The sequence below is a fragment of the Sphaerodactylus townsendi genome, linkage group LG03, assembly GCF_021028975.2.
Source record: "Sphaerodactylus townsendi isolate TG3544 linkage group LG03, MPM_Stown_v2.3, whole genome shotgun sequence".
Lineage (NCBI taxonomy): Eukaryota > Metazoa > Chordata > Lepidosauria > Squamata > Sphaerodactylidae > Sphaerodactylus > Sphaerodactylus townsendi.
In genome coordinates, this window is record NC_059427.1 from 179660113 (window position 1) to 179686242 (window position 26130).

At 47.4% G+C, this 26130-nt stretch overlaps 3 protein-coding genes across 4 annotated transcripts in view; 1 reads left to right on the forward strand and 2 right to left on the reverse strand.

Annotated features, from left to right (window-relative positions):
• The window catches only part of MBD6 (methyl-CpG binding domain protein 6), a 38587-nt gene extending 37186 nt beyond the window's left edge, over positions 1–1401 (reverse strand). Inside the window, exon 1 of one of the 2 annotated variants that reach the window (XM_048491666.1) lies at positions 1074–1401. The gene's annotated coding sequence lies outside the window, so the exon portion shown is untranslated. The remainder of the gene's footprint in view (positions 1–1073) is intronic. The other variant, XM_048491665.1, reaches the window with a different exon arrangement.
• A 5524-nt stretch (positions 1402–6925) lies between these two features.
• On the forward strand, positions 6926–18414 carry DDIT3 (DNA damage inducible transcript 3). Its single transcript, XM_048490564.1, has 4 exons — positions 6926–7080; positions 9736–9784; positions 14992–15150; positions 17552–18414. Exons 3-4 carry the CDS (start codon positions 15010–15012, stop codon positions 17975–17977), a joined length of 567 nt encoding a protein of 188 aa, XP_048346521.1. The 5' UTR covers positions 6926–7080; positions 9736–9784; positions 14992–15009; the 3' UTR covers positions 17978–18414.
• MARS1 (methionyl-tRNA synthetase 1) lies at positions 18383–25349 on the reverse strand (the record flags this gene model as incomplete). The annotated part of the gene is made up of 5 exons (XM_048487631.1): positions 18383–18732; positions 20913–20978; positions 23346–23372; positions 24055–24126; positions 25138–25349. Coding segments are annotated over 5 exons (530 nt in total), but the record flags the coding sequence as incomplete, so codon positions are not given.
• Positions 25350–26130: the final 781 nt, after the last annotated feature.

The window sequence follows — 26130 nt, forward strand, 5'->3', positions numbered from 1 at the left end:
AACTCAGGTAAACAGCAGAGATGTTGCAGGATAAACTAGGGACTATAAGAAGCTTGTGTGAGAATATTTTATGAAACCACCTGGATCAGCGCAAACCACAGTTTTCTTCTAGCTTGAACCTACTGACATTGAGGAAACCTTTTCAAGTATCACACAAATCCCGGTAGCCCAGGGTTCTCCTTACCTGGTGAACGACTTTTCAGAAAGCAAATGGGACAATATTTGGGCATTAGTCCATGCCAGGGTGCTGGAAGGGTTGTTGTGCAAGCAAAGAGAAATTTAGAAATTGGACTCACCTAACCGCTACCTTCAGTCTAGATTGTTTAGGAAGCTGTCCTTAATACCTCCGAATCCCATTTCAGAGGCAGCAGAGGGAAAGCCTGGGGTTGCATCTGAGCCCCCCTCCCCAATTCTGTCCCCAAATGCTGAATCTTTTCAACACCAATATGAGAAATCCACAGGGATCATGTGCTTGGTGACCCATTAACACCGCAGAAGGGGGCTGTGGGGGAATTATAAACCTTGACATGTCACTTGCCTTTCCAACAAAACTCACCACCTGCTGTATGGGTGTCAGAAAAGTCTGGATAGGAGGAAATCACTCTTTAGGGCCAAACTACCACTCTCCAGGCAGGCTCTGGAGCCCTGCAGATTTTGCCCAAATTCTCCCCCCACTATGATTACACCTGAATTTTGGGGTGTGCACTCCAAGTGAACTGCAGGCAATCTCACTCCAGCACTCCTCTGCATGGGGGGGGGGGGAGTGTCCTGGGGAAATCCTAGCGACATTTAATTCCAAGCTTCTCCCCACACTCCAATACAAAAAGTACCTGAGAGGTGGCCGCCAAGCAGACCTATCTTTCTTTCTTCTCCTCTCCCCCCCCCCCCCCCTTTGGAAACTGACCGCTTTCTCCCCCCACTCCACAACTCCGGCAGAAGTTTGAACTGTCAGAAAAAGCTGTCGGGGAAGATCGGCTCGCCTTCTTGGCACTGGCGATCCCCTCGCCCCGTTGCCAAACGTACCACCCAGCCCGGCTCCGGAGAGTGCCCAGGGGGCCCCTTTTGGCACTTACCTGGCTTCATGGTGCCCCCTCCCCAGCAGCAGCTGCCAGCTCCAGTCTGTCCTCCCGCCCCTCCCCGGGGGGGGCTCTGGGTGGTGCCCCCTGCAGTGGGCGCGTGGGGTGGGGGGTCAGGGTGCGAGAGATCCTTGGTGCTCTCCGCCCCCACCCCCCCAGTGTCTGTCTCACTCCACTCCCTCCCCCCCTGGACTCAGTGCCAGGAAGAGGAGGGGGTAGAGCGAGGGAGCTTCCTCCCTGGCATGCGCACTGGGGGCCGGGGCGAGGGTGGAGGTGGGGCGCGGGGAGGGAGAGCGCAGCCCTGGGAATTCCGCTCCCGGCCTCCTCCGCCGCGCGCCCAGGGCGCAGGAGCTGCGCTTGGCGCACAGGGCTCGCAGGAAAACCCGGGCCGGGCCCTGTGGGTGACTGCGAAGTCCCGGTGCGGACATCTGGGAGGGGCCCTGCAGGAAACGTTTATGTCTGATCTATATGGCCGTTCTTGCCGCGACCGCCACTCGGGTCGTCCCTAAACAAATTGCCCTCCCTGACTCTCCTCCCCACCTCTCCAGTCAAGGAAGGGCTTGCGACCGGCGCGCGACTTTTTTTTGGAAGAAGAAGAGTTTGGATTTATATTCCCTCTTTCTCTCCTGTAAGGAGACTCAAAGGGGCTTACAGTCTCCTTTCTCTTCCCCCCTCACAACAAACATCCTGTGAGGTGGGTGTGGCTCAGAGAGCTCTCAAGAATTGTAACTAGCCCAAGGTCACCCAGCTGGTATGTGTTGGAGTGCACAGTCTAATCTAGCTCACCAGATAAGCCTCCACAGCTCAAGTGGTAGAGCGGGGAATCAAACCCTGTTCCCCAGATTAGAGTGCACCTGCTCTTGACCACTACACCACGGTGGCTCTCTTTTTAGGGGGATAAAAGACAGGATCGCCTTTCCGAGTATGGGCGGAGGGCAAGGGGGTATGCCATGGCACATCCACAAAACAGGAGTCCAGTGACAGCTCAGAAATGCAAAAAAAAAAAAATGTGTTCCTGCATAAACTGTTGTGAGCCTGCATTTACTCCATTGGATTAACTAAAGAAATTGGTGCATCTGATAGCAAAGAGTTGTGACTCGGGAAAGCTTATGTTGGAATTTACATTTTGTCAAATTTATCAGATGTCCTGTTTTGTTTTGCTGTGACCGACTTGACCCAAGTGCCCGTCTGGAATGGACTGAATGGATTAGGTAGGGTTAGAACAGGGGTAGGGAACCTGTGGCTCAAGAGCCGCATGCGGCTCTTCTGCCCTTGCACTGCGGCTCCACGAGCCGAGCCGCTGGCCCCATCCTTGCCCGCCCTGCAGGCAGCAGGGCGGGTGCACCAACTGCCCGCGGTCGGCTGGGCTGCGCCGCAGGCTTCCCCTCTCGCCCGCCCCATTGGAGCGGGGTGGGCGCTTTCCCGGTGGCCGGTGAGGCCGAGCCACCGGTTTCATCCTTGCCCACCCAGCAGGCAGCAGGCGGAGGTGGCACCAATGGCCACGTGGCTGCGGAGTGCGCCCGGCGGAGCTTCCCCTGCTTGCCCGCCCGGTTTGGCGGAACGGGCAGCGCTCCCAGTGGCGGTGAGGAGTCGAGGCAGCTGGCCCCATCCTGCCGCCGCCCACCTGCGAGGTGGCAGGGTGGATGCATCCATGCGCTTCTCAGAATGAGCGGAGTAAAACGTAAAAAAAACCCCAATATATATAGTGTTATCTTTATTTTAAATGTCAAAAATTATTTGCGGCTCCAAGTGTTTTCTTTTCCCGTGGAAAACGGGTCCAAATGGCTCTCTGAGTGTTAAAGGTTCCCTACCCCTGGGTTAGAACAACAGTTGGTCCGTGACACTTCGGGGGTCTACTATTCTATATTGCGAACAACCGAATAAAAATCTGCTCAAAGGCACTTCTTGAGACTTGGGATCCCGGGGCTTACCCCTACTCAAGTGGAAAAGGGGGTCAGGATCTTTTAATTTAAGCAGGAGGCTTACCCCACCTTGAAACACTTAACAAAGTTATTACTGCATAAGGTTTTGTGAATCCTTCCTTAGGTTCCTAAGGTTCTGCTGGACTTGAATCTAGCTATTCTACTGCTAAACAATACAGTTACCCTCTGAAACTACTTTGTCCAGGGAACTGTATACTGAAATAATATTATTTTTGGTGCCACAAGGCTCCTGTTTGTAGTATAAGAAGCAAATCAGGACTATGCTTTTGGAATTATTGTTATAGTGTATGCTATTGTATTAAATTGTATTTTGTAAGCTGCCTTGAATATGACTATAGAAAAGCAAGGTATAAATATGCTGACTAAATAGATAGTTGAATCAATAAATACATTTGAATTAAGAGCCAACACTTAGAACTGCTAACTTAAATTGACCGCAATGGACCTTTCAGGTCTGCTTGTAACTTTCTCATCAGGCTAACCCTGGCTACAATGCACTACCGCATGGAACTTTTAGCAAGGTGGTTCTTATTAAATAATATTAAAGTGGCATTACTGGATCACACTAAAGGCATTTGTCTGTTCCGCAGCTGTGTGTTATGTTAAGGAGCAATAGCATTTACTTTAAAAAATATAGTTGGAATTTTGGAAATGGTAGACAAGCTCCGCAAAAGTCTGTGAGGTCTAAATAAAGGCTTGCTTGCTTATTAATTAATTAATTAATTATTGCTATGCTGCCTCTTCAGAGTCTGCTGGAAACGACTTACATATAAAGGCAGGGTGAAGCACATTTAACTGGGTTGCTGACTACCACCTGTCATGGGTATGAACATAAAGGTTGATCACTTTTAAAGAGATCTAAGTGGATGAAAGAAACCTGAGGACTGTGAGAGGGTGTCCGACCAGTGTAGTAGGTAGATGCTGGGGTCAGAAGGTGGTCAGAGAACAGGGATATTGACTGGGTTGGATGAGTTGTGTGAACATAAATGTACAAGCAATTGTGGTCCACAAGTGCAGATGAATGTGAGGGATGTTGTCGGCATCTACACTACTTTCCTATTTTCAGCCAGAAATTATTTAACTGAGCAAACAACGCCCAAGTACCTCAATTCCACAAGTCCAGTTCCTTATTCACCTACAAATTCCCACTATAACTGTATCTATCACAGATGTGAGAATCTGTTCAGCAAACCAAAAAGGTCCCAATGCTGAGACGCTTCTTGATATCAGTTTTACGATGCTCATTGGAGGGGTAAGATCTGTTGTGGAAAAATACAACAAGAACTAGTCTGAGGAAACTCACACCTGAGCTTTTGGCCTCAGCTATACCTTTTTCACCATAAAGATCTCAGGAGATTTGTGAATTCATCTGCCATTTCCTGACTTTTTTTTGTTCTAGAATGTTCTGCTTGGGTCATAGTGCCTTGGGGACAGAACTAAGTAGACAATAAGGCCCAAATGGAGCATTCTAGAACAAAGGCAGTCCAGGAAATAGTGGGTGAATTCACAAATCTCCTGAGATCTTTATGCTGACAAAGGTATACTATAGGAAAAGATGGAGGCTGTTGAATATCCCTTTCTGTCAAAAGACTTCAATCAAACTCCCTACCTGAATAATATAGATTTGCATCTTGTATGCTATTGCCCTGTGGTTTTCATACTAAAGTCCAGGGAATGCTGGGAATTTTTGGGGGGGCGGGGGAAATTTATCCAAAGATTTCTCAATGAAATGATCTGTAATGGTGAACAAGTTTCTTTTAAATCATTTGCTGGCCCCCTTACCCCTCGTTCCTTGCAATGCAGTGTTCCAGGGCCCTTTCTAGGGTGCAGCCTCACTTTTGCGCAGGGCCTACTAGTAGCGCAGGAAGTAAGACTTTGACACCAACTAAGTTTGTGAAACAAAGAAACCAATGCTTCTCCAAGAATCATCTATAAGATAATTGCACAGTGAACATGCGATTCTTCAGCAGACAGCAAATGCAAAAAGTTGTCCCAGATTAGTATGGGAATATTAACATATTTTAAGTAACATATTGCATGCATCTGGCAGTAAGAGCCTTTGAGAACTATACAACAATTTTTGACTTGGCATGGCAGATTAGCTGACTGTAGTGTGGACATAGTATACCACTGTGTGCATGCACATTCTTCCTAGAGTCAAATGTCATGCCAGAATCATAGAATCATAGAGTTGGAAGAGACCACAAGGGCCATCAAGTCCAATTCGCCATGCAGAAATACACAATTTAGATAACTTTGACAGGCTTCTCATATCAAGTTCCTCCATTTGGGTCTGGGCCGCTTGCTAAATGTTTCTGTGTATATAACATTTTAAACTTATCAGATCACCACCCAAAATACCGTTTAAAAAAACCTGTGTGTTTTAGGAGGGTGCAAGCCTAACACACTACATGGAAGCAAGTCTTATATTAAAATCAATGGGTTTTTCTGATTCAGTGTTAGAACTGAGCAAAATTCTATGTACCACTCTGTACCTTGCTTGAAATTAGTCTCCTTCCTGATCTGTCCTCCTGCTCAAGATATATTTTATTTATAATGTATTAGGCATGAATGCAATTAGGCATGAATGCAATTTGAAAACCACTGAGCTACTTATAAGGGCAAACCTCGGTCCAGGTACTGATTTTACTAACTGGTTACATTGGGGGGGGGGGGGGATGTTTAAAAAGAGGATCCTAATTAATCAGGAAGCATTTATTTTAAAGTTGAGTTTTAAAATAATGAAATACTCCTAAATCCATACAGACAGATGCCTTTTAAGAAGAAGCATTCCCGTGTAGGAAAGAGAGTCTCTTGTGTGCTTGTAACATATGATTTTTTAAAGCGCCCCCGTTTTATTTATATGCAAATTTACATAGATTGAATTAATGAGCTAGCAGTGCAATCCTCAGGGCTACTCAGGGCTTACTTAGACTGCAGTAAATATTTTCAGGATTGAACTGTAAGTGACTTACATGTCTTCAGTTATGGCTCTCATCCTTTTATAATTCCGCAACATTTGCAACATGAGATTATTCTGGAAGACGCGTTATAAGGGGAATGCAGTTCTGTTGTCCTTGAGAAGACTTTTTATTGCATTAATTTTCTTGTCACATTCCATTGTTCATTGTGTTTGTTTGGGGAGAGGCAGTGACGATTAGAATGCAGAAGGTCCCAAATTCAATCCCCCACATCTGCAGTTGAAAAGTCCAGGTAGTAGGTGATGTGAAAGGTCTGAGGTGCCAGAGAGCTGCTGCTAGTCAAGGTAGAAAATACCTTGATGGACCAATGGTCCATCTGATCCAGTTTCAGGCAGCTTCATGTGGTATATACACATTAACATGGTTTTATTGCATTGGTTTTTAATTTTGAACGAGAAAGGCAGGACTACACATGAAATGAAATTTGAAGATCTCTAATAGATTCTTGCTTTTAAGGGGTAGGGGCGCACGGGGCGCCTTCCCAGAGTTCTGGGGAGGCCTGTCTCTTTAATTGACGGGGAACCAGCGGCGTCATCAACGCCTTCCAAGGCTGCCTCGGCCTAATCTCGGCAGAGGACACGGTGGGGGGGCGTGGCTCTGAAAGGCCAAGGCCTGCGCTGAGGCCTCAGGCACGCCCCCCTCTTCGTTGTCGTCGAGGGTTGCCAAGGCATTGCATCATCTTCCCCGCATGACTCACCCACTCACAGACCCGTGACCCCGAAGGGAGGGAGGCTTTCGGGAGGAGTCACTTCCGGGTGCGACGCGGCAGCTGCCTCCACCATTGCCACAGAGGAGCCGCGTCCGGGGGCGGGGCCAGAAGGAAGGCGGACGACGCCCATTGGTCGGCGTGGGGGCCTCGCCTCGCCTCCAACGGCAGGAGCCGGCGGCGCTGATTGGACGGCGATGGCGCAAGGGTTGCGTCATGCGTGGCCAGTTTGAGGGGCTGAGGCGGAGGAAGCGGCAGTTGGCAGTCTGCAGCCGGCAGCGGGTCTGTGAAGGAGGATGAGCGGCGAGAGGAGAATGAGTCGCAGCGAGAAATTAGGGGAAAAGATCGCGGACGAGAAGGGGCCTCGGAGGAAGGTGCGAGACGAGGAGAGCACTGGAAGGGATGCCTGGGTTCCCACGCAGTTAATGAAAATTGGGGTTGCCGTTCAGCTTAATGAAAGATGAGGGACTGGCACCCCTGGGTTCCTTTGCATTAATGAAAAGTGGTGGTGGTGGGGGGGGGACCCTGGGTTTCACTAATGAAAAATGGGCTGCCCTGAGACCCCTGGATTCCTTTGCATTATTGAAAAGTTGAGGGCTAGGACCCCTGGGTTCTCCTAGCAGCTAATGAAAAGTGGGGGCTAGGACCCTTGGGTTCCTTTGCAAATTAATGAAAAGTGGGGGCTAGGACCCCTGGGTTCCTTTGCAATTAATGAAAAGTGGGGGCTAGGACCCCTGGGTTCTCCTAGCAGTTAATGAAAAGTGGGGGACTGGGACCCCTGGGTTCCTTTGCAGTTAATGAAAAGTGGGGTGCTGGGACGCCTGGGTTCCTCTCTAACAGATAATAAAAATTGCAGGCGGGGGGGGGGGGGGGTTCCGTGGATGCCCGCATCACCTCCCTAAAGGAATTTGAGTAACCCGCTTGGATGTCTGGATTTTCAGTGTTTTGTCTCGTTGATTGAATTACATGCAGAAAGGATAGCCTAATCGTTTGTGTGTCGTTCCCCCCCCCCCCCCCCAAGTTCCGCCTTTTTGTGAGATACTGAAACACTTTATTTCAGACTTCTGCAGCAAGCGAGTCGGGACTGTAGGTGATTTTGCCCATCCTGTGTACATTTGCCCAGAATTCAATCCCACTGACATCAATAGGAAGTTTGCTTTGGTTGGCAATGCATGGGTTTGCAGCCGTTATCGTCTTGCAGAATCGAAGGCTCTTAGGTTCCCTTCTAGGCTTCCCAGGAGCAGCCCAAACTCAGCTACATGGTTTCTCTTTCCTGTCTGTGCTGCTGTCAAGATTGCATTCTGTGCAAATACCGCTAACACCACTTAGATATCGTCCAGGAACGTAACTGTAAAAAACGGGATGAACTCTTGGCTTCCGGAGGATCTATAGAGCTGATGACATTCATGATACAGGAAGGGAACATCTCTTCCAAATAATTAATGTTAAGCGATAATCTATTGAGAGAGGAGGTCAATCATACCAAAGGAAATAGTGAAATGAGGATGTTTGTTACAGGAAAACTTGGATGGTAGCCCGATAGAATAGCATTTCTAACTTGTTGGTGAGAAGTTAGGAATGTGAAGTTTCTAATACATGTGCTGAGATGCTGGAAGGGTTTGGTTATTGGTGGGTTTTTTGCCTTAATGCAAATGGCTGATCTGAAAATCTCAGTGTTTTCCTGACTAGCTTAGCTTTGCGCATGCAAAGTGCATTTGGCCTTGTTCTCGAGCAGGGAAAACATTGGAAACGTGGGTGATTGCCTGCTCTCCCATTGCTGTCATGTGTTTTTCTAGCATGTGGCTGAGAAAACCAGTGTGCTGTATTGTTCAGAAAGAAGTCTAGGGGACTGTGGTTCAGATTCTCCACTCTAACATGGAAGCTTGCTTGGTGACCTTGGACCGATTACACACTTCCGCCTAATGTAGAGGGTTGTTGTGAAGAGAAAATGGAGGACAAGAAAATGATGAAAGCTGTTTGGTGTCATCATTGGGGAATAAATAAGACCATAAATTAAGCTCCGAAACAAAATTTGGACTACTTTTGCAGCAAATGATTCCTTAGAAAGGAAATCTTCCCTGACCTTGATCAACAGAGCTATCTTGAGGGTCAACAGAGCTATCTTGAGGGAGAGTCAAGGGTGCCCTACTGTGATGGTGCCACGTCTCCCTGCCGAGTCTCCTGGCGTGGCATTTTGCTGGCTTGGAACAGCTGCTTGCGTGGCTCCTTGGGGAGCCCCTTTTCCCCATCCGGCTGCATAACAGCTCCTGGATCCCTAACTCTACAGATTTGTTGCATCACTCGGGGCTGATGAAAAACCTCTGGCGCATCCCATGCGTTGACTGCATTCCTGTGGGGTTCCCCTGATGTTGCTGCTTTGCTTGTCAATTTAGGGCAATGCCATGGTTCAGCAATCTTACTGGAGAGGCCTCAGAGAGGAATTGGGGCAGGAGTGTGGAAATTTTACGGAGAAACAAGGGTCACGGGTCTTTTTTGTTAAGGAGGCCTTCAAAAATTAGCTTCATGTCCTTCATGTCTGGTCAACAGGCATTATCTGTCCAGGAACTGAACTTCAAAAAGTTTAGTTTCAGCTCAGGCAAGACCTTGAGCATGTAACAAAATGGTCACTGGATGACCTTGATCCATTCACAGTCTCTCAGCCTAAGCTACCTACTCCAAAAAAATGTTTTTGAAGATTCCAGGAAAGTAGTTGTATATGTGTTGCACCCAGCTCCCTGAAGCTGAGATGCAGATATCTTTTTCAGCCTTACTTCTTCTACCAAATGGGGAAACTGACTTGCAAGGAGCAATACATCTAAAATAAATGGAAATCATTGGGGGGCGGGGGGGGGGGGTGCTAAGAACAGCCCTTCATAGTAAGCATGTCCCAAACAAAAAGCCCCAAGGGCAGAGGAGGAGGATGTATTCCATTAGCCCTATTCTAATTTATGCTGCATTGGATAGGAAGCAGACCAGACCCTCCAGTACAGATCATATTAGATTCTCTTTCTTTTCCCTCCTCCCTGCAGCTTCGAATGAAGACACGTGTCCTAATACATCATCACACTTGAAAACAAGGTAAGAATGCCGGAGGGGTGGCGGGGGTGGGGAGAGAGGGATGCAGGGCAGAAGGTTGGATTATCCGTCGCCCTGTTTAGGTGCTGTATATGTGAAATGAATAAATGTATGAACCTTCAGGTTCGGACTGCCAATTCTGTGCCCATCCAGAAGAAAAGCCCATTGACTGATGTGGATTGTCCCTTCAACATACCTAGGATGTGTCATGTGACTGCAGCTGTGCTGACTTAAACAGCTGCGGTTGTTGAACCAAACAGACGGATGTGCCTTGGGATATCTTTGTATAACTTTGTGGAATGTAATTTGGGGGTGGGGGCGTCATTCCTGTTTAACTGAAACAGATTGATTAGTATTGTCTGGCCTCTATTGGAGTCTGGGTGATTTTGACTGCCCCCTTCTTGCCATAAGTGGGTGTGGGCATTAAGTGCCTTCAAGTCACTTCCAACTCATGGCGACCCTATAAGTAGAAACCTTTAATTGAAAAATCTGGTTTAAAAGTTGCACGCTTTCAAACCATAACCAGCTGCTGTATTTATTGGGGAAATCCAGTGACTTTCATATTGGCGCTTTCAAGGGAATCTTTTCTGTATGAGCTCTTCTGCTGTGCAACTTTGGCACATTGCAAAGGATTGTGGGGTATGGCATAGGGCCGTGGTGGTGAACCTTTGGCACTCCAGATGTTATGGACTACAATTCCCATCAGCCCCTGCCAGCATGGCCACCAGCAGGGGCTGATGGGAATTGTAGTCCATAACATCTGGAGTGCCAAAGGTTCACCACCACTGGCATAGGGTGCACATTCACCCCATATATGGCAGTGGCAGGCCTGCTGGTCTCATTGCTATACTAGATGAGCTGAGTGCATGACTTACATTACAGCTGACATACTCCAGTACCTTTTTGTTAATAGAGAAGTTCAGTAACGGCAGGCAAGCTCTTTCTTGGGGGCGGGGAATCTGCCATTGTTGATCTCATCTGAGGAACTTCTAATAGTCTTTCAGTGATCCTGTGGGTTCCTTGAAGCTCCATTTGAAAACTCCCACTGTAATGTGGGCAAGTGGAGTGTGTACTTTGATACGTCTAGGAGTGTTATTGTTTATTGCTTCCACTGCTTCACAAGGTTAAGTTGCAGTTTGTGTAGCTCTGCTTAGAGACATGACTTGGAACTCAAAGTTCAAACAACCATATTGCCAGTGTGTTTATGGCTAACCCAGGGCCACAGATGAAGTGCCAGAATTGAACAGGTTTAAAAAACAGAAGGAAGAAGCTTTCAGTCTGAGCAGACCTTTATCCTGGCAAACCAAAGATTTGATTCAGTATCATATGCCCTAATAATTGTGGAAGAATCTTCATTCTGTGTATAGGAATATAGTAAGCACATCATGAGAATGGTGGCACCTTTAACTGTAGAGACCCCTTTCCAAATCTGATGTCCAGCTATTGGGACATGCTCATGGCAGCTTGAGGTAAGCTGCAGTGAGGTAAGCTGCAGTGCTGCAGTTCAAACTGTGCTCACGACCTGAAGTCAGTTTCACGTAGCCAGCGCAAGGTTGACTGAGCCTCCCATCTTTCCAAGGTTGGTAAAATGAGTACCCAGACGACTGGGGAAGGCAGTGGCAAACCACGCCATAAACATAGTCTGCCTAGTAAACATCGTGATGTGGTGTCACCCCACAGATCAGTAGATTGTCATGCCCTTATATAAAGCCGTGGTGCGACCACACTTGGAGTACTGTGTCCAGTTCTGGTCGCCGCATCTCAAAAAGGATATTGAGGAGATAGAAAAAGGGCAGAGAAGGGCAACAAGGATGATTGAGGGACAGGAGCACCTTCCCTATGAGGAGGCTGCAGCGTTTGGGACTCTTTAGTTTGGAGAGGAGGCGGCTGAGGGGGGATATGATTGAAGTCTACAAAATTATGCATGGGGTAGAAAATGTTGTCAGAGAGAAATTTTTCTCTCTTTCTCACAATACTAGGACCAGGGGGCATTCATTGAAAATGCTGGGGGGAAGAATTAGGACTAATAAAAGGAAACCCTTCTTCACGCAACGTGTGATTGGTGTTTGGAATATGCTGCCACAGGAGGTGGTGATGGCCACTAACCTGGATAGCTTTAAAAAGGGCTTGGACAGACTTATGGAGGAGAAGTCGATTTATGGCTACCAATCTTGATCCTCCTTGATCTGAGATTGCAAATGCCTTAACAGACCAGGTGATCGGGAGCAACAGCCGCAGAAGGCCCTTGCTTTCACCTCCTGCATGTGAGCTCCCAAAGGCACCTGGTGGGCCACTGCGAGTAGCAGAGAGCTGGACTAGATGGACTTTGGTCTGATCCAGCTGGCTTGTTCTTATGTTCTTAGTAATGACCCGGTGCTTGCACAGGGGACTACCTTTATCTTTAAAGGCAGTTGTTCTTTGATAGGAGATATGAACAAGCTTTTCAGGGCCAGAGTTAAGATGGTCCAGCACCTGACTAACTGAAGCAGGCAAAGGTTTGTGCAGTCAGAATCACAACAGGTTTCATGCGGTGAGTGCCTTTGCAGCTGGATGCTCAGGTCCACAAAAGATGTAATGACCGTCACTTTTGCAGTGTTGTTCAGCGGGATATCTGAATTTGTGTCCCTCATCCAGGCTACCTCCTCTGTTGAAGGTTTCATTTTTATAAGGGTATGGTGGGACAGGGACTGCAAGACCAGCTACTGTTTGGCAGAAGATGAGATGTCTAGGTCATAGGCTGGTACATTTTTCTTTCATGAGAGCTACGTATGTCTGAGTGCAGAAAAATATCCAGAGTTGTTTCTCCCCCCCCCCCCCCACCCACCCTCAGTGTGCTACCAAATTTTTCTGCATCCTTGAAGTGGACTAGAAAGAGCACCAGATGCGAATCCGTTAGCTAAGCGGTGCAGCGAAAACTCCTGGGAAATAAAAGCTCTAAAGACAAGAACATTCTGGAGTAGATCTGTTTGTGATTTTTTTTTCCTGGGACTTTTAGGGGATGCACAAGATGCAACAGTCAGTGAGCTACTTTTTGGAGATCCCAGGTTGGACAATTGCAATTCTTGCTTTGTTCCTAATTATCTGTATTTCTTATACACTTGCCATTTCCACTTACAAAATAAGGGGGCAGGGAAGTGTGTCAGTTCAAGCACCGGGTTCAGGTGCACACTCATGGGAAAACTTGTATGTAGATATGCTGGTGGGAAGCTTGAAAATAGGGGGAACATCTAAACCAGTGGTGGCGAACCTATGGCACGGGTGCCAGAGGTGGCACTCAGAGCCCTCTCTGTGGGCACGTGTGCACAGAGCTCGTCATGTGATAATAATGCAATTATTTCAGGGAGATTATTAGCACTAAACCTAAGGCCTAGTTTTGGGGAAGCAGTTTAGGTAACCCTGTTAAGCTCTGTTAAACCCTACTGATTTTCATGGGAAGAACAAAAGCATGATCTTGGGTGCTGTGTGGTTTCCGGGCTGTATGGCCGTGTTCTAGCAGCATTCTCTCCTGACGTTTCGCCTGCATCTGTGGCTGGCATCTTCAGAGGATCTCAGAGGATCTCCGGCCATACAGCCCGGAAACCACACAGCACCCAAGTGATTCCGGCCGTGAAAGCCTTTGACAATACAAAAGCATGATCCTTTACCTGGGAGTAGAAGCTCAGTTGCACAGCAATGGGGCTTGCTTCTACCAGAGTAAACCCTCCTAGGAGTTAGTGATTCACCCATTGAGAAATGTTGCACAGATTGCTTCAAAGCAAAGCCACCAACTACCACCAAGCTTACTCACGAGTAACACGCAGCCTTGGAGCCAACCGTTTTTTCTAAACTAAAACCTCAGCATTCAGGTTAGATTTCCGTGTTGGCACTTTGTGATAAATAAGTGGGTTTGGGGTTGCAGGTTGGGCACTCGGTCTCGAAAAGGTTCGCCATCACTGATCTAAACCATTGTGTAAGTGTGGCAGTTTTTAACTCAGGGGCAGTTTGTGCCGAACTTCCCTGTGAGACAAAATCTAACGCAGAACCCAGTTGAGAGCCGTGGGCCCTTATGAGGTACAGAGTGTCTATTGTGGCATGCTCTGGAACCCATCTTTGAGCTGTGAAAATATGTGACAATCGTTGTTGTGACCAGCTTGCCAGCATGAGTAGCGTTGTGGGTTTCTGGTGTGGCTTTTGCTGCCCAGGGAGTTATCTGCCTTTGGATAGAGAGAGCCTTCGTGACAGGCCTTCATGGAGCAGACGATAAGCTCTCCGCTCCAGGCGTGTCCTAGCTTGCCTCAGTGCCAAGGCTGGCAATCACAGGAATGCCTGGCTGGCACTCCCTGCCTGTCTCATGACTATGACTCACCTCTTATTTCTAACAGCAGGCCCTTCCAAAGGGGAGAGTCCTCCAGCTAATTGCAGCCAGGCCCTCACCAAAAACCTGGACTGCCTTCGTCAGCTTCTCTAGTCAGGATATCATGTCCTTTAAGAGATTAGATAGATTTCCCAGCCGTGCAGAAGAATCCCTCTAGCCTGCTGGGATATTTGTGGGTTTTAAATTAAAAATACCCTACTCCGTTCAGAGAAAGATCCCGAAAATGGCATATTTACACAATAGTCTTACTGTGTTCACAGGGAATGCGCCTGAGTATGTGCAGGGTGTCTGACCTTGGTGTGCTTGAGCTTTAAAGGTGTGCATTCATACCTGTCTCCCCCACCCCTGTTAACTGGGCTGAACTGTCTAAACCACCTTGGCATACTATTTCTATCAGTGCCATTCAAGAGAGAGGGGAGACCGCTCAAAATGCTGGGTTAGAACTCAATGAGATTTTCTACTAACGGCGAATGGGGCCAATTTCTGTTCATTCTGATCTCCTATTAGCCCTTCAGGCTATTCCTGGTTGTCCCCGGGAGCAGCATTTGGGGGGCATTCAGGGAGCTGGGGTGGGGGAAGCAGGAAATTCAGTTCTGCTTGCAGGAGTGCCTTACATTAGCCAAAATACATCCAGTCCATCATTTTGCTGAGATGTTCACCTGGATATGTATTCCCCCTTCAACACACACACCCCTTTTGTCTTGCTCCTAATTTATATGTTTATTCTGCTGAGCTAATGTGGGTTTTATTAGTGAGAGATCATCTGGCTGGCTAAGAGGACGTGTAATGTATCTGTTTTTTTAAAAATAGCACTACCCTGTTTCCTGATGCACCTGTGTTTTCTTCCATGACGCAGCCTGGCTGTCTGTTAACCATGATGGCAGAATCACTGCCCTTCTCTATGGACACTCCAGTGCCCAGCTGGGAACTGGAAGCCTGGTACGAGGACTTGCAGGAAGTGCTATCCTCAGATGTCACCAGCAGGACAGGCCCCCCTGTAGGGGGAGATGAACAGGTGAGCAAAGCAGGAAGGTGGGGGTGGGCGCATGAGCTGTCCGAATTCTCTGCAGTTGTGTAGTACTGTTGCCCTCATAATGTTAGCCCGTGGTGGCGAACCTTTGGCACTCCAGAAGTTATGGACTACAATTCCCATCAGCCCCTGCCAGCATGGCCAATTGGCCATGCTGGCAGGAAGGCTTTGATAAACATGTAATCCATGCTTCTGGAGATATAATTCTCCTCCTGCCTAGGCACAACTTCCCCCCAAGTTGCTCCCCCTGTATTTTCCAGGCTTGTTGTCGTGAAGCTTCCTGAAGAATTCCTGTATTGCTAAATGCTCCACAGATGGGAGGCTGCTGCAGCTTGCTGCAGTTGTGGCTTTCTTTGTCCACGTGCCATTTCAACTAACAAACTTATGGTATTTTTCCTAGCATGTATTCATGTAGCCTGCATCCTCCCTTCAAGTTTGTCCAAATCCTGGGGCCTTTTTTTGTTTTATTTTTTTTTTGCCATCAAGTCACAGCTGACCAATGGCAGCCCTGTGGTTTTCAAGGCAAGAGGTGTTCAGAGGTGGTTTGCCATTGCCTGTCACCTTGTCATGATCCTGGGAGTCCTCAGAAGTCTGCCACCCAAATACTACCCAGAGTCAAGCCTGCTGCTTAGCTTCTGAGATCGCCTGAGCTATCCAGGTGACACACTTTGTTGTGGTTTTTAAAAGGAGAACGTATCCTTCCACTCAGCTTCAGCTCTTTCCTCCCCCAACCTTTCTCAAGAGTTATTTAAAAATGAGTTTTACTCACTTAAAAAAAATCTGTGGTAACATCCTTCAGCCTTCGAGTTGTTAACAGATTTTTATGCCGAAACCATTTCCATTTGTATTAATTAAAAGTATGTTATAATCATGCAAAGCTTAAAACTGACTCGCTAGGGTTAGTCCTAAAATGGAGAGGGGGCGTAGAGTACCCCACTCTCAAACTCATTGTTCTTGACTGAGGCGAACTACCTAATTCCCAACACCAAGACACAAGCAAGCACAGTTCCTACTCTATTTTCTTACTTTAAAATGTAGCAGCAATCGTAATACTTTGTTTTGGAAGAGCTATGCTAGGGATTCAATCCAACCCCTTCTTCATGCCTGCTTTATTAATGGGGAAATCCAGGGGGCCCCTTATTACATTGCACAGGACAGGGCTAGAATTAAGTCCTTAAAAGCCTTGACTGCTCGCTGTTTGAAAGAGGTTTAGAAGGAAAAGGTTAACTGCCCTCTGAATCTGAGCAGGGATAGGCTGCCCAGTTATGGCTGATAAGCCTCAACTGCAAGTAGAAAATGGTCATCACATGTTTGGTTGGAATATTGACATTTGAAGTGACCGGCACTCGACGTCTCTTCCCTGGGGTAGAAGGAAGGGTAGTGGCTGTGGAATTAGGCAATTTTTTTTGCAAGCAGTGAGTGAGAACTGGCTTTCTTTCTGTACAATATCCCCTATTTGACAGCAGGCACAGCACTATTGAAGAAGAATATGAGACCAATCCAGGGCCGAGAGGGTTTCAAATGAACCTGGCAGACCATCTTTCTTCAAATTGGGAACGTGTGCAATTAAAAATTAAACCCTGGTGTTGAAGAGCATCAACACAGGTGCTTTCTTTAAACAAACAAAACTCAGTGTGCCTGCTCAAGACCTCATTAACAACCCCCCCCCCCCCCCATCATTTAGCCTTTCCATCACTTCCAAATGCTGAGAGATTAGAAAAGCTACGTTTCGGGTAGAGCACCAAAAAGGGGGACCAAGATGATCCCCTCTGTTTTTGCATTCCTTGTGAAGTGCACATTCCATATTGCTCAGCACCGGACTTTTCCTCAAAGAACTTGAAGCCGCTTTTTAAAAACCTTAATGCTATAAGGCCACCGCTTTCTGTATCCCACCTTTCTTTTGGATGAGTTGAGGGTGGCACTCATGCGGCTATTCCCATTTTATCGTAATCAATTGAGAATGAGCAGGTTCCTGCAGTTGTGTCCCGTTCAAGATTCAGTCCCTCTGGGCTGCTGGAGGTTTGCTCTGAAGATCTGTCAGAATTTTGCTGTTTGAGTAGAATCCCAGGCCTGGAGAAGGAAGGTTTCTCCAAGTCCAGAAGTGAGGTGAGTACAAATCAAAGTAGCTTTCTCCAGTGTCCACAAGTTCTTTTGAAAGGTCTTGATACTTTATCCTCTACACCAGTGGTGGCGAACCTACGGCACTCCAGATGTTCATGGACTACAATTTCCATTAGCTCCAGCCAGCATGGCCAATTGGCCATGCTGGCAGGGGCTGATGGGAATTGTAGTCCATGAAGACCTGGAGTGCCATAGGTTCACCACCACGGCTCTACACTAACATGGCATACCTGTTGACCTCAGCCATGCTCCATTTTTCTTACAGAAGTTTAACGAGGGTGACAGTTCCACCCTGCTGTGGAACTTAGATGCCTCAAGTCTCTTGGAGCCTGGCGGCAGTGAGGCAGCTGAAACCTATGAGCTGGACCCTGACATGACAGCTGAACTTCTGGAACTGCTCGGTGAGGAGCCGGCGGGACCTGCCGAGTCAGACTGCAGCCACAGTTCCCCAGCTCAGACTGGCACAGACGACGACGAGGGGGTGTCTTCCAGCAGGAAGAGGAAGCGGAGCGGACAGCCTCAGGGCGGCAAAAGGCAGCGAGGCAGAGAGCGGGAGCAGGAGAACGAGCGCAGAGTGGCAGAGCTGACGGCCCACAATCAGCGGCTCCAGGAGGAGATAGAGCGGCTGAGTGCGGAGGTGGAGGCCACCAGAGCGGCGCTTATTCAGCGGATGGTGAACCTGAAAACGTAATGCAGGTTCATCACCTCCCTTGGCCCGTTGAGCGAGGAGGCGTAAGACTTTGCCATTCAGCAGTCTGTGAACTTATGGCATTTGTGAGCGTGACCCAGCTGGCCGAGGCTGGAACTTATGTACACAATACCAGTTTTATTTTAGACTCCGAGGAGTTGCTTTTTACCTTGGGTAAGTGGGCTTGTCTTACAGAACTGAACCACAAAGTGATTGTGAAGATCACACGTGATGACCAACACTGCTGATGTTTGTCCTGACCTACCAGATTTGATGAACTAGGTGCCCACCAGCCTAAAATCAACTGGACCACTTTATTAACCACCTGCTTTTTGCTTGGGGGAGGGGCGGGGGAAGGACTTGCATGTATACCTGCATACAACAGTAACTTTTGATCTTACACTTCTATATTTAAACAATAAAATATTTATTTCTCACCAGATAAATTTCAAAGGGCGCTGACCAAGGCTTTTCCACATATTACAAAATAGAATAAGGGCAATACTTCAAAAACAGCACAGTGGTGTTAAATTCTCCGTGGGGTACTTAAATACAGGACAGAAAAAGGCCCTAAATCTCTTGGAGAGAGATGCTACACACAACACTCATTTTTTCACTTTTCCCTTGGGAGCCTGAGGGGCAGGATTCTTTCCTTCAGCCAAGCACAGCTGCTTCTGCAGTTGTGCTAACTTGGAAGCTGCAGCATCGATCTGCTTCTTCTCTGCTTTTTGGGCTTTCAGCTGCTTCACGTAGTTGCCCTAGACCAGAAGGATTCAGAGGGGTTAGTACTGGGCAGTCAAATTCAGAACCCTTAGAAGTAGAAAGCTGCAGATAGGAGTCTAAGGGCAAGCTTACAGGATGTTGTGGTGGAAAGTGCTGTTAAGTCATATGTAACTTACAGTTATGCCCTAGCATTTGCAAAGCGAGTGATGTTTACCATTGCCTGCCTCCACATGGGCGGAGAGAACTGTGTCGGGCCCATGGTCCCCCAATAGGCTTCATGTGGAGGAGTGGAGAATCAAACCCAGTTCTCCAGCACAGAGCCCACTGCTCTTAACCATTACACCAGGCTGGCTCTCAAGCTTATAGGATAAGCTATGCAATTCCTATGGGCTGGGACAAGGCCTCTGTATTTACTCTGTCAGTCCTTCAGCTTCTTTGCCCTGCATCTCTTTCTCCCACGTTTCTACAGGTTTTGTACTAAGCAATCGACCTTCCAGCCAAAGAGCAGCATAAAACCTGCCCTGTGTTTTCCTCACCCCCCCCCCCCAATCCTTTGTGATCTTACTGCCAACCCCGCTTCGTTGTAAGCCTGTCTCAATCCCTCTATCTATTGTGTCTGTGCTCTGCCATTTCTCAGGCCTTATTTATACCACCCGACGTTGGGCTTCAGCAGCAGCTCAAGCAGGTAATCCTGGAATGGGACACTTTCTCCACCTACTCCAGAAGCAGTAAACTGATTTGGAGCAGCTTCTGCTCATTTCCAGTCCTTAAAGCGGATGGTTTTCCCAGCTCAATTGGTTCAAACCTGCTACAGAACATACAGATTGCAAACCTCTTACTGCGGACAGTTTCTTCTTTAGTAGCTGTGGTTGCTTCAGGAACATAGGATTGACCTTGCTTACATCGGGAACAAATTTGGTTCTTCTAGTAGTCAAGGTATTTGTTCCAGCAGGTGTCTGTGTGTAAGATTTTGGGTGGTTTCCCATTTATATTGTTCCTGGGATTCCCCGTCCCCTAAGAGCAGCCTTTTAGGAGGTATTTCAGGCTGGGGTAGCAGTGGAAATTTTAGCCCACCTGCTCTTAACCACTATGCCACTGCTGCTCCTTAAGTGTTTGGGAGGCGCTAGGGGAGCCATGACTTTACAGTCACTGCAACCCAGGTCCACATGGAGCTGGGCAAGCAAGAAGCCACAGCTATCTCTGCTATCCAGGCAGCATGAAGTTAGCAGGGATTCAGTGCATTGGTCTAGTAGTTGGAGACAAACAGTGGAAATGAAAAGGAAATGCATTCTGTATAAATAATTAGGGACAAAACCATGCCCAGAATCCTTCTAGTCAAAGAACTGTATGTAGACAGCCAGGCAGAAGGTCAGACGTCCTAGCTATACTACACAGCATATCACATTTTGTGGAAGTTTGTTGGATGAGCTAGATTTGCTGCTGTGCTGATATATGGCTGTCTGCTTGACTAGAGTCACTTCCACCATACCTTGGAGTGGTACACAGGGCCTGCTTAAGAAGAAGAAGAGTTGCATTTATATCCCCCTTTTCTTTCCTGCAAGGAGATTCAAAGGGGCTTACAAACTCCTTTCCCTTTTTCCCTCACAACAAACACCCTGTGAGGTAGGTGGGGCTGAGAGAGCTCCAAAGAACTGTGACTAGGCCAAGGTCATCCAGCTGGTGTGTGTTGGAGCGCACAGGCTAATCTGAATTCCCCAGCTAAGCCTCCATAGCTCAAGCAGCAGAGCAGGGAATCAAAGCCGGTTCCTTCAGATTGGAGTACATCTGCTCCTAACCACTATGCTATTGCTGCTCCTTAAGTGCTTGGGGTAGCAGTGGAAATTTTAGGCCAAGTACACCTGCTCCTAATCACTATGCCACTGCTGCTCAAGTGTTTGGGAGGCGCTAAGTGAGCCACTGCAACCCAGGTCCACGTGGACTTGGGCAATCAAGAAGCCATAGCTATCTCTACTATCCAGACAGTGTGAAGTCAACAGCCACCTGTTCTTCCTCACTCTCTCTGTTGAGTGGTAGGGCGCAGGGCAGGGGAAAGTAGGTAGCTTCATGAGCATGCTATAGATCCTGTACGTGGGTAGAGACGCCAAGCTGGTGGTGCCACTTGCTGTGGTTAATCTGATTCTGGGCTGGGATCTGCCCAGAGTCATGATCCATCTTGGGTACATCTTAAGAGGATGGTTATTCTGCACAGACTCACCTGCTTGGCTACTTCTTCCTGGAGCACCTTCACTCCCTTTTCTGCTACAGTTGCTACAGTTTTTTGCTTTAAAATGAAGGGGAAAATACATATAATGAGCAACATTCCTAAACATTTAATCCTTCACAACTAGGGTAAACTAGCATACATCATTAATTGAGGCCCCTTCGACAGGTGCAGAATAATGCACTTTCATTGCACTTTGCAGCTGGATTTTACTGTGTGGAATAGCAAAATCCACTTGCAAACAATTGTGAAAGTGGTTTAAAAGTGCATTATTCTGCATGTGCGGAAGGGGCCATAATTCTTTGATAAAGCCTTCCTTTTGATAAAAGAGGGAACAAATACTGCCAGGTCAGGATGAACTGCATTTTAACAAGTGTTACATGGCCTGGTCTCACTAGGATTTGTCAGTAGCCATAAAGCTACAGAATGGAATTATCTGCAGGACCTGCTATTCTTTCAGAGGATGCCACCAAAGCAGATTTTAATCCATCACTGTCCATTTAGCTTCCGCTTTGCTATTGTTGCACAAAAGATTCATTTCAGCAGAGCTCTAGGTAGTAGCTCCAGGAGAGTTTGTTCAGAATATTTACATTACATATTTACATAACTGTTTTTTCAGTGTATGATCACTAAAGTGGTTCTGCATTCACATCTCCACTGGAATTCAACTACAATTTATACAGGCCATGCACGGACCAGACACTATGGAAATATGCAAGCATAGAAAAACAGCATTCAGAACAGACTTTTTGAAGGTGCAAGGACCACTCTCCGCATAGCTTAGCTAGCAACACAGCCCCCCTCCACCCCACACTTTGCTACCCAGAGCTCAGGGGCTGCCAGCTACCAACTCTTTTGTTCTCCAATGGCAGGGATGCCCCTTGCACTGGTGGAGAGGGCAAACACATCAGCACAGCGCCATGCCAACTTCACAACTACATTCAGCCCCACCACACGCTTGTGAGTTGCTAAAATACTATGAAACTCAGTTGTTTTAATTGTAAATTTACTGTTGTAAGCCATCCTGAGCCCATTTATGGGGAAGGGCAGCCTATAAACTGAAATATAAAATAAGAAGAAAATAAACAAACCACCCACTTGAGTGAGCGCTAGCTACTACTATCAGGGACAGTAGTAGTCCACTAATTATCAGGGACAGTAGTAGTAGTAGTAGTCCACTAAACTATCAGGGACAGTAGTAGTCCACTAATTATCAGGGACAGTAGTAGTAGTAGTAGTCCACTAAACTATCACGGACAGTAGTAGTCCACTAATTAAAAATATATATATTGGATTTATATCCTACCCTTACTCATCCAAACGGCTCATTTTAACCCGGCTCTCCCTCCAAGGAGCTCTGTGATGCAGGTATAGTTCTCCCCTATTTTATCCTAGGGTTGGCTGAGGGAGGACACTGGCTCGCAATCATCCAATGAGCTCCACGATAGCACACGGAGTTGAACCTGGGCACTTCTAGTTCTGGGCCAACCAACACTTTGGGTCCAGAACAGAAGCAGGGAGATGCCTCCAAGCCTGTTTACAGCATCAAGACAGGCTTCGCTATGCCTCCTGCCCTGTGCAGATGTCTGTTCCATTGCTCGCCTGGCCAAAAGCATAAGCCCACTACAAAAGGTGCAAGGAGAACACCGTTATGGTTCTGGTTCTAGGATCTGGGAGACCCCAGGTTCAAATCCCCAGTTCTCCATGGAAGTTCACGAAGTGACCTCAGGCAAGTCACGCTCTCGCTTAACTTAATGCACATCACAGGGTGGTAGTTGTGAGGATAACATGGAGAAGGAGAGAACGTAATTTGCTTTGGGTCATGCTGGGGAGAAAAATGAATAAATATCTAAATGCATTGAAGTGGTACCTTATTAAATACAGACCTGACATTATATGTGTGACCCCCCCCCCCAAAAAAAGATGGACATTGTGGTTCTTGAAGTTAAATGTAATGTTCCATCTCTGAACATTACATCTATTATTTATTTCACCATGATAACTATTTCACGGAGGAAGGAAACGTGCAGATGTGTCCCAACACACAAAGCATCTAGACTGGGGGTGCCCAACGTTGTGCCCATAAATGCTCATCAAGTATTTTTAGAAAGTGGATGGGACCAGGTGAGGCTTTTGCCCAGCAATCTGATTGGCTGTGCAGATTTTGAAGAACATTGTTTTGGCAGCAGCTGCCACCACAACACAACGGCCTTCACTGTATGACTGAAGGTAGGCAGTAACAGCCATTTACACTTCCTGCAGCCATCATTTTCTGGCAGGGCCCACCACACTGTGTCAGAATTACAAAGATGCCCACAGGTTCAAAAAGGTTGGGGAACCCCTAATCTAGATCCAGAGCGAAGGCCCCACAGTTCTGAAAAAACCCACAATGGGCAGGAAAGTTTACAGAAAACAGCCGAGTTTTACCTTCGGCTTCAACAGGAAGTCTTCAAGCTGGACAAGAATGAAAGGGAAGGAGACAAGACCCATAAGGAACAGGACGAGGTATAGGAGAGAGACAAGCAGTTAGGTGCTGCAGGAGAGAAGAGAATTTTGCACGGAGCCTGGACTATTTTGCACCTAGCCTACACACAAAAGGGGAACCAAGGAGAAGGCTGAGTTGCTGAGAAAGCTTGGCCTGCAGGAAGCCATCCACATCAGGCCAGCAAAAAGGTCTGTCACAGGTTAAATATATCAACCTATATATGTAATACACTAACCCGCCTCAGTGAGGAAAGCTGGCTAAAGCAAACCTATCAAACGAGGCATATATAGGAAGTATCAGAGGATGTGTCAAGCAGTGAAATCCACACTGGGAAGTCTACAGCATGGGAAGTCAGGAAAGGTGCCTACAATACGAGGCAAGGTGAGTGAGGAAGGCAGCCAAATGCATTTAGTCCCCCCTACCACAAAACAGAGGATCCTCCAGGTACCAATTTTGTGCCTAGTAGTATCCTACAACTTTTCCCTCTTCATATATGAATACAGAAACACCACCTCTTTTCAGTAACTGGGGGAGGGAGAAAAAAGGGCTTTGGGGGATGGTGCAAGGTGCCCACTGCACAACAGTTAACCACCTTTTGTGGTTAACAGCTCGAGAGGCCCAGTGCGCATCAGCTGAGCAGCACCTTCTTACCTGGCCGCCACCAAAGAGCTTCCGCAGGTTTTCAACCTGTTCACTCTCCAGCTTCTGGAAGAGGGGAGTCACCTGTTGGGAATTTTAAAAAGTGTCATGGCAGAAATCGATGCAGTATTTTGTCAAAGTGTTTTGTAAGCACAAGGCTCTATGCATTCAACAGAACTGCTACACAAGCACAGGGTTCAGTGCACTCATGGGCCCAAGATAACCCAGCAAGTTTCCACAGAAGAGCAGGGATTCCAACCTGGCCTTCCCAGATCCTAGCCCAACAATCTGATGGTTACAGATCACCCTGTAACCATTGCACTATGCTGGATAGGGCCAAAGGCGCAGAAATTGCCATGTTCAGGGTTAGTAACCTGCTGGATACCAGCTGCTGGCGGGCAACAACAGGGGAAGGCCTTGTCCTCCATGCTGTGCTTGCAGATCTTTTAGAAGTATAAGTCTGGCAACTGTGTTAAGGCATAGACTCCCTGGATATTTTTGATATCAGGCTTCACAAAAGTATTTTGTAATGTAAGTGTCAAAAGTAGATCCCATCAGTGAAGAATGTTTTCGGTTCTCTGAGTTCCTTCTAGAAGAACCAGTTCAACAGATAAGGCTTTTTCTAATAATGTCAACACACCCAGCCTTTACAGTACCATGTGTTTTCTTGGAAGATAAGGTTTATTGCTTTATTCCTCTTTATGAGCTCCAGAATCAGCTGCCAGACTTCAGCCAGGAAATTTATAGGCTGGGCCAGGAGGATTTGGGGCATGAACTCAAGATCACCTGAGGGAAGGGGATGGAAGACGGCAACCGCCCTATGTGCTCAGGGCACGAAGTCTTTAGAGCAAAAGTTCCTTTGTATTTGTTTTTATTTGCTGTAAGACTTATAAATTCTATTCGGTTTTGCCCTCTGGTGTCTCTCAACTGATCCCCAAAATCACACCAGCAAGGATCTAAAATGTCGACCACCCAGAGCCAACAGTGTAAAACAGGACACTAAAATATGACCCAATGGTTCGACCCTGCAAGACTGCTGTTTATGAGAACTAGGCTTTCATTTCAACCTGAGAGTGAATGTTCTGTAGCACCTACCGTTCCAATCTGGTGCCCAGCCGGCAAGGTGCAGACAAAGTCATCGGTCACAACGTTGTAATCTGCAGGAATGCACAGCTGCCCTTGGATCGCAGCGCTCACACTAGGCATATATGGCTGGACTATGACCGACAGGAGGGCGGAGATGTTGACAGCCACGCCAATCACTGTACCCGCCCGCTTCCTAGGAAGGTAAAAAGCATCCCGGTTAGCTACAGGACAGCAAGAGGAAAGATCACTGAGTTGGAAGAGACCCCAAGGGCCATCAAGTCCAACCCCCTGCAACGCAGGAACACTCAATCCTGACAGATGGCCATCCAGCCTCTGTTTAAAAACCTCCAAAGGAGGAGGCTCCACCACACTCTGAGGTAGTGAATTCCACTGTCGAACAGCCCTTACTGTCAGGAAATTTTTCCTGATGTTTAGGTGGAATCTCTTTTCTTTCACCTTGAACCCATTACTCCTGATTCTGGAGCCACAGAAAACAAACTTGCTCCCTCACCAACATGACATCCCTTCAAATATCTAAACAGGGCTATCACGTCACCTCTTGACCTTCTCTTCACCAAACTAAACATCCCCGGCACTTTAAGCCTCTCCTTGTAGGGCTTGAATTCCAGACCTTTTACCATTTTGGCTGCCCTCCTCTGGACCCGTTCCAGATCTCTACTGCTGGTCAGCACGGGCATCCCAGGATGCAGCACAACTGTGTAGCTCAGTAAAGAAGGGCATGGAAAAGGGAGATACTGGGTTTGGGGATGGACATGAGGAGCAGTTTTCCAACGAAAGGATTTATCTGGAAATACACCAACAGGTAAGAAGAAAGGCCATGGCTCAGGGGTAGAGGATCTGTTTGTATGCTTAAGGTCCACAGTTCCCTCCCTGGCATCTCCAGTTCAAAGTATGAACTAGTGGTGACGTGAAAGATCTGAGACCGTGGAAAGCTGCCACCAGTCTGAATAGACCCATGGTGGAAAACCTATGGCACTCCAG